At 43.7% G+C, this 7,894-nt stretch overlaps 2 protein-coding genes across 4 annotated transcripts in view; one reads left to right on the top strand and one right to left on the bottom strand.

Moving 5' to 3' along the window:
* LOC119329473 overlaps window positions 1-956 on the top strand; it is a 3,378-nt gene extending 2,422 nt beyond the window's left edge. Inside the window, exons 9-11 of the mRNA XM_037602522.1 lie at window positions 29-134; window positions 251-459; window positions 546-956. Of these exons, the coding sequence (XP_037458419.1) occupies window positions 29-134; window positions 251-459; window positions 546-614 (384 nt within the window). The 3' untranslated portion in view covers window positions 615-956. The remainder of the gene's footprint in view (window positions 1-28; window positions 135-250; window positions 460-545) is intronic.
* Window positions 957-1,325: 369 nt separating this feature from the next.
* LOC119328728 (disease resistance protein RGA5-like) lies at window positions 1,326-7,563 on the bottom strand. 3 transcript variants are annotated; one of them, XR_005159119.1, is made up of 6 exons: window positions 6,489-7,563; window positions 3,870-5,805; window positions 3,248-3,743; window positions 2,266-3,135; window positions 2,061-2,179; window positions 1,326-1,919 (listed from the first exon to the last, which is right to left on the bottom strand). XR_005159119.1 is itself a non-coding variant. In XM_037601702.1 (4 exons), exons 2-3 carry the CDS (start codon window positions 7,238-7,240, stop codon window positions 3,876-3,878), a joined length of 2,682 nt encoding a protein of 893 aa, XP_037457599.1. In that variant the 5' UTR covers window positions 7,332-7,563; the 3' UTR covers window positions 3,175-3,743; window positions 3,870-3,875. The 3 variants fall into 3 exon arrangements, 2 of the variants coding, with proteins under 2 accessions (XP_037457599.1, XP_037457598.1); XM_037601702.1 differs by lacking the exons at window positions 1,326-1,919; window positions 2,061-2,179; window positions 2,266-3,135 and having other exon boundaries at window positions 3,175-3,743; window positions 6,489-7,240; window positions 7,332-7,563; XM_037601701.1 differs by lacking the exons at window positions 1,326-1,919; window positions 2,061-2,179; window positions 2,266-3,135 and having other exon boundaries at window positions 3,175-3,743.
* Window positions 7,564-7,894: the final 331 nt, after the last annotated feature.

Below are 7,894 nucleotides of genomic sequence, written 5' to 3'. Positions count from 1 at the left end.
TTACTTATTTGATGGGTTTATTATTTAGGCTCTGGAAGATGAATATGGTTCTGCAGAAATTGTTAAGCAGGGAGCTGAAGTAGTTCAGACAGCTCTCACCAAAGCATTTGATCAATTGCAGGGAGCATATAACGGTAAGTTGATTATTGACTTGAAGCATAACCTTTTCAATCGGTAAACTTGTTATATTTGCAGAACACTACTGACAGTTTTTTTTTTCTGTTTCGACATTTATCATATGTTAATATAGGGAAAATTGTTGGGCTGGTAATATCCACTAAGGAGGCTTCAACATCCTTGGCATCCATCATCGATGGACCATCTTCATTGCATATCTCAAGACGGCTTGCAGAAGCATCGAAAACTAATGCTACAGCTTCTATAGCTGCTATATATCTTGTTAGATTGAGTCTTGCATGGATTACAGGGATCATCCTCCTTGTCTCAACTCTCATTGGGGTGAGCATGCTTTCTCCTGGTCTTGTCTATTATTGATTAACTTCGTTGAAACGCATCTCTGACGACACTATGTGCTGATTGTGCAGATCTGCCTGCTCATGAACATGCCGCTTACCAGGGACACGCTCCTATATTCAAATGTCAAGATGGATTAGTTTTACATATGAATTTTCGCACGATGGCATGGAAGTTTTCAATAGTCATGCTTGGTTTTTTCCTTTGGACCTTGGGTTTACAGTAGGGACGCTGAGTGTGGGCTTGCTGTTCACCCACCACCCAGTGTAGCATAAAAATACTGTTGCTATGTGAACCGTTCATCTAGAATTGTACTGCCATTGCCTGCATGGGCTTCTCTCATTTTCCCGTAAATAAATAAAAAACAATCGAGAGGAGTGTATTTTGTTAATATCAGCGAAGATTGTACTCTATTGTTGTAAAAACCCAGTATCTGAATAAATTCGCCACTTGGATATTCATTGGGATAGCTGTTGTCTTCATATATCATGTTGGATGTTTGATTTGTTGAGTTGATTTTTCACATACATTTATTGATCATATGTGCTGCCAGAATAGGGAACATACTGCCATGCGTCGGCAAAAATCCAAAACATAATATTGCCATGATCGATGCGATACATGCAATATTTTGAATAGCGCGCTACAAAATATAGCGAGGCCCTTTTCTAAATGCTACACAAGTTATAGCGCACAAAATATAGCGAGGCCCTTCTCTAAATGCTACACAAGTTATAGCGCGCTAATAGCGTGCTATATTTCAAAATAGCGTTTGGAAAAAAAATCAAATATATCTAGAAATAAAGTATTTAAGCAACTAAATTTTTCATAGGAGCAAGAAATATATGCATAAGGGCCAAATCCAGTACATAAAAATAGTAAGTCTCAAACATCAACACTCAACAGCCATAGTTTAAGAGTCTCTAACATGAACAACCACCAGGGCAGCAACAATACAACACAAAATAACATACGAGTTTTAAGATAGTCTACATCAATAGCCACCGAAGGGGACAACATTACAACATAGCACAATCAAATTATTCAGAATCACTCACTGGTAAATGCATTTCATCATCTTCCGGTTCAGAAGAAGACTCAGCTGATTGCAACTCATCATCACGATAAATAGGAAGCAACTTCTTCTTCTTCCTAGGACGAGATTGAGACATTATCTTTCTTTTTGATGGAGCAACTTCTCCTCCTGATGTTGATTGTGCAACTTGTACATCTTCAGGTTCAACTCCTGTTTGCACTCCTTCAACAGACACAACACCAGTAATCCACTCATTACCTTCATCTTCTACAACATCTACAAATGTGTGGTCCTCAATTGGGTCCCTGTTTTTCATCCCTCTCTTTTCCTTTAGTTTGGAGTTGAACTTGATGAACACAAGGTCTCTCATTTTGTCATGAAGTAGCCTATTGCGTCTTTTTGTGTGAATCTGTAGGTGATGGGATTAGAGCATTGATTTCTTAGTATGAAAAAACAAGTAAACAAATGCAAGAAAAGTATGGCAAAGATACTGGGTTGTCCTTCTAATGTGACAATAAACAAGTTGACATATGGCATGCATCTTTCTGACCTGCTGAAAAACACTGAAATTCCTCTCACAAGCCGAGGAGCTGCATGTCAAACTCAAAATCCGCATCGCCAATACCCTGAGATTTGGTGCACTTGACCCATGATTGGACCACCAATCAGCTTCATTAAGAGTAAAAATCGGAGTTAAGAAACCATTGCAAGTTCTGATATGAGAATGGAGAAAAAGTTAAAATGTAAATATGCACCTGGATCAAAGTTTTTGTTTTTCCGCTGCCTTTTAGCAATGTCTCTTCCAAATGACCCCTCTTCACCTTGATATGCCTTAAGTTCATCTGTGATTTTGTCTTGAAGGCGAACATCTTCCACCATTTTTCCCATGCAACTGACAACCCCATCTTTAAATGTTGGATCCAACAAAATTTGTAGCTTGTTTTCATAAAAGTAGTATGGATTTAAGAAGTATCCATCCCTATGTAGTGGCCTCTTCAATTTGTTGTCCCATCTTTTATCCACTATATCCAACACTTCTTGAAAACAAGATTCTTGTTGTTCATTTTCAAACTTGGCTGAGATCTCTTTCTTTGCATCCAAAAAGGCGCCGTATATGAATCCCATAGTAATGTATTTTACTGTATATGAATCCAAAAAGTAATGTATTTTACTGTATTTCCGATACATGCCATTGAACTAACAAAATTAGACCTGTTCTGCTAGTTCAAATCAGGCTATAGAGGAAGTTCACCCACTGCCTCCTTTGCCATTACCCTTGTCCATCGGACATTTTACTGTATATGAATCCAAAAAGTAATGTATTTTACTGTATTTCCGATACATGCCATTGAACTAACAAAATTAGACCTGTTCTGCTAGTTCAAATCAGGCTATAGAGGAAGTTCACCCACTGCCTCCTTTGCCATTACCCTTGTCCATCGGACTACTAAAATTAGGCATGTTCTATCAGGAGGGCACAGAGAAACTTCACCCACTGCCCACCCACTGCCGCCAGGCATGGCGGCGAGGGCATAAACGCCCCATTTTTGCTCTGTAACTCGCCCTCTGCGACGCTTGGGTATCCTTTGGCTATATCCTCCTTAGCCCGGTTATCCCTCATTTGTCTGTGGCCACAGCTCAAATCCACACAATATCATGCAACATAGATCAAACGACGTACTTCATAGTTCATATAACACATAGCACATAGTTCATACATGACATAGCATATGGTACCTTATCATACATGCCATCGGACTGCTAGTTCAAGTCGGTGGATGGCATCGCGGAGAGCCTCCTCGTCCTCGCTGGCCGGGGGAGTGGCTCCAGAGCGAATCGGCTTCCCCGCAAAGAAGATGTTGATGTAACTACGTACTCCCTCCGTCCCAAAATAAGTGTCACTTATTTTAGATGGAGGGAGCACTTAAGAAAGTTTTACAATGTCACTTGCTCACTTTAACAAACAACGAAGGAACACAATGAAAATGATGACCATCAGCCATGAGGTACACCACGCTGATTGCCCATGTCTAGAAACATTTCAAGAAAACAGTTTTCTTGAAATAAACTTTTGGATAGGTAGAATACCACTAACTGATGTAACAAGAACTTCCGTCCGGTTATTGCTGTGCCCTTGGCTTTTCAGTGTCACCCTATTACCATGTTCACCCATCTTGTTGCTCATGCTAACTGTGAGCAGCTGCAGCTTCTACCAGCCTGCTTGAATTTTGCCCTGAAAGAGGTAGAAAAGTAACATATGGAAAGAGATATTGTGAGAAGGATAGATAGAAGAAAAAAATACAGTAAAATACATTACTTTTAAGTGGCAAATCTTTGGAAGAGGGAACCAGTGTCTTACAAATATTCATTTCATCCATATCAACATGGGACGGTTGGGATGGTCGTAGATGCATCTCTCCATGGCAGCCTCCAGCGTGGGACGAATGGATTCGTCGTAAGTAGAGCGGACCGTTGTGCTTGTGAGGCAGGAGAGATGCTTGATGCCAAAATCAAAACCACCATCAGTCACAGAACTAGTTTCCTCCACGTCGAACTCGAGCTCAAGATGTTGTAGCTTTGGCATGGAACCAGCTTCAAAAACCAACCCAAGCGCACACTCTTCTCCGCCGATCTGGAAATTGATCAATGAAGGGAACCCATGGCTTTGGGTGACCCTAAGCCGCCCTTCTTTTGACCCAGCTGCCAGTGCAGTGAGGCTAAGATGGCGCAGATCAGGTAGGCTTCCCAGGATCACCAGGTCCTCCTCCCCAACTTCCCACATAGGTACCACCAATTTCTGGAGGTTGACAAGTGAGCCAATCCATCTTGGAACACTTGAGACAATGCCCACCTCGACGACAAGTTCCCGGAGACTAAGTGGAGCAGGGCTCCATGACTCCTCGAAGATCTCATCTGCTCCCTCGTTGATAGTAATGTGTAGAACATGAAGGTTTGCTCCGTCTAGCCGACATATCGAATTGACCATCTCTTCCTGGTTCTCCTTCCAGTTATCACCAGCATAATAGTTGATAAAACTTATGCTTAGCTCCATCAGGTTTGATAGTAGACAGAGTTGCCGAACAAAGTTGGTGGACTGGGTGTTGACATTGATACCTCTCAACACTTGCAATGCTTTGAGGCCACCAATTTCATCCGGTAATACAGTTTCATCGTTAACAACTAGACGTGCCAATTGTGTGAGTTGATTGATGGCTGATGGAATTTCGGTTGTCGCATTGCTTTCGCATATCTCAAGTGACTCCAAGTACTGTAACTCTGCTATTTGTTGGGGAAGCTTCCCAATTTTTGACTTGAGCCTCAGGTACTTAAGATGGACCAGACCACCTATTTCTGCAAGATGTTGATCTTCTACTTCCCCAGAACCTTCCATGTCGAAAATATGCAAGTGTCTGAACTTCGAGAGGGATGGCATTTTAACACAACCACCAAAAACAGAAAGTGACCGGGCATTACACAAAATAAGATATGCTGGAATTTCACTGTCACCCTGTAGGGACAATCGACGGGCTTTGTTTTGTGGCTCAGGATTTGCACCAGGTACACCAATGAAAGTAACAAAATTGTCTTGGTTTGCCATGGATACGAGGAAATCAAGAATTATGCCATGGACTCGACAGGTTTCCACCTCACCAAACTTATTTATCTCCCCTGATTGGATCAGGTTCCAGCTGATGAGCTCGTTCAAACACCTCTCTCCTGACTCATATAGGGTGTGCCCATGCTCTTCAGGAATGAACCCCTCGGCAATCCATCTCAATACCAGACGTTCCTTCTTGATAGCATAACCTTCCGGGAATACACTGAGATAAAGCAGGCAAGATTTTAGGCAAGGGGTAAGATCAAAGTAGCCAAGCAACAAAATCCTCATGGTTCTTTCAACAGCAGGGTTGCTTCCGAGTCCATGCCTGATAGAGCTGTACACTTGCTCCCATTGATCTTCATGCGTGTTGGCAACCAGCAAGCCGGATATAGCAATAATTGCCAGGGGCAGACCACCACATTTCTGCAAGATTTTGTCAAAAACTCTTTTGAGGTGGGACGGGCAGTGCTCACCGGAATTAAACACCATCTTGAAAAACAACCTTTCCGAGTCCACGGTACTGAGAGGGCTTAACGTATAAACTCGACCACCACATGAAGCACTGCATGATTTGGCTACTTCATGTATACGCGTTGTCGTGATTATTCTGCTGCCAGAATTGCTGTTTGGAAAGGCACCCTTAATAATATCCCATGTTTGAACATCGCATACATCATCTACTATGATCAAGTACCTGGCACATGATTTTGCAATGTCAAGAGCAAGCTACAATCGTTGACAACAAAAATAAAGAAACACACTCCTAAGCACTATCATAAGTTCTACTATTATCTGAAAATGTAAGCAATAATATTAATTGTAGGCAAAATGTGATCATGCAGGTAAAATTCCCCAAAACAAGGGGAAAAATCTGGTAGTCTGTAGAACATTTCACGGATTCAGCAGCATAGGCCAATTTGTCTCCTTAATGCTAGCTTCAAAATTTATATCGTGTTCTCGAAAAGGAAGCAGTTTTTTTTACACAATACTTGCTGAAACAGGAGCCAATTTAATGTGCAGTTCAGTGAAAAGTGTGTCACAAAGTCATCAAAATTAACATTGGCATGAATGTGCACTATTCAAAAACATGGTAGTGCAGAATGAGTTACACTTGGATACAAACTGAAAGAACTTAGACTGGCCCACCTTTCTCCACCTATATCTCTAGCTAGTAAATGTATATTCTGTCACATGGATCTCGTGTCGCTGGAACATATATCACGAAGATAAAAATAGCCACATGCTATAGCTGATAAATATAAGAAATTCATGCCTAATGAGTAATGAACACACGGAAGGTGAAATGCTGTGGGGAAGAACACAACTTGTAAAAGTGTAAATTTCCTATTGTCTGAATTCTGAACTGAAGTACAGTACCTTTTATCCTTAAGGAAATTAGAGACGCTGTCGACGAGCGATTGCGCATCCCCAGTTAAGGTTTGATCATACTCACACCCCAGTTGGCTGAGAATATCCCTCAAAATTGCCACCACATGAGGTTTCCGGGAGACGGAGACGAAAGCCCGGCACTCAAACTGCTCACCCAGTGTGTCGTAGACACGACGAGCAAGAGTGGTCTTGCCCAGCCCGCCACACCCGACGATGGAAACCACCTCCAACTGCTTCCCTCCCCCGTCCACCATTCTGACGAGTTCAGCAGCGGGCCCGTCGAGGCCCACGGGCTCACGCATCTCCTTGTAGAGAGAGCAGTCCCGGGGATCCTCCGCCTCGACGCCGCCGGCCCTGGAGATGCTGTCGGTGATCTCTTGGCCTGTCCGACGGCGAGCCGCCGCCTCCCTCAACCAGGCGCCGATCTTTTCAGAGAAGCCGTCTGAGGTAGTATCACCAGTACCAGATCCGTCGCGGGGAGGGAGCATGAACTCGTCTAGGGCGTCCTCCACGTCGTACGAGAGCTCCCGCGCCTCCTTCATCCAGCGCCTGCCTCGCTCGCCGGGATCCTCCGCCCGGGATGTTGCCTTGAGGGAGGCGTGCACCCCCTGGAGCTCCGCCATGAGGGACTCGACGTCGTCGCCATTGGGAACCGCGTGGTCGCCGGCCAGCAGAGCGCCCAGCTTCCTGAGGACGGAGCCCGTGGCCCCCGTGGCCGCGCTCACGGGCTCCGTCTCCATCTGCCGCCCGTAATGAGGTTCAGAAGCCGGGGCTTCGGTTAGCTGGATTGGAATGAATTTGCACGAGATTGGAGAGTACTCTTCGTGCTACCTTGATTCTTCCGATGAACCTGAAGAGGAGCAAGGATGATTCTGCAGATGAACAGCTCAAGGAGTGTAGGGATTTGGAGACGAGGAGCTCCGCCGTGTTCCCCCAAACGATTGCGCCAAGATTTCTTGGCTGCTGCTACGATGCTGGGGTAGGGATGGGGAGAGGAGGTCTGGTCCGGGCATTAATGTCTTGGTTTAGTTACGGATTTGCGCGGACACTTCACCCCGTGCTCACGGCCACGCGTCCGTTGCGCACTGATCGCCCAACACGGCAGGAGAGTTCCCGAAACGTGATGTTAGAAGGCAGAGGGGAATATTGGTGGACTTTTGTTGTATTGCTTGAGCCTCATGAATATATATATTGTGTATTTTTGGAAGTATGTATTCTCGCTTCTCATATACCACATAGATAAAATTTTTATACCTTATTATTATTTTTAATATACTTCATTAATAATTACTAGATACCCTAAAATGGATTTCATGAAAAAAAATCATGTGTGCCTCATATTTTTAAAGGTTTACGTATATACTGATTTGTTTGTACGTGAAAAAGGTATACTG

Source organism: Triticum dicoccoides, chromosome 7A (genome assembly GCF_002162155.2).
Source record: "Triticum dicoccoides isolate Atlit2015 ecotype Zavitan chromosome 7A, WEW_v2.0, whole genome shotgun sequence".
NCBI lineage: Eukaryota > Viridiplantae > Streptophyta > Magnoliopsida > Poales > Poaceae > Triticum > Triticum dicoccoides.
Note: the sequence above shows the minus strand (reverse complement) of the source record. Positions and strands in the feature narration are given on the sequence as shown.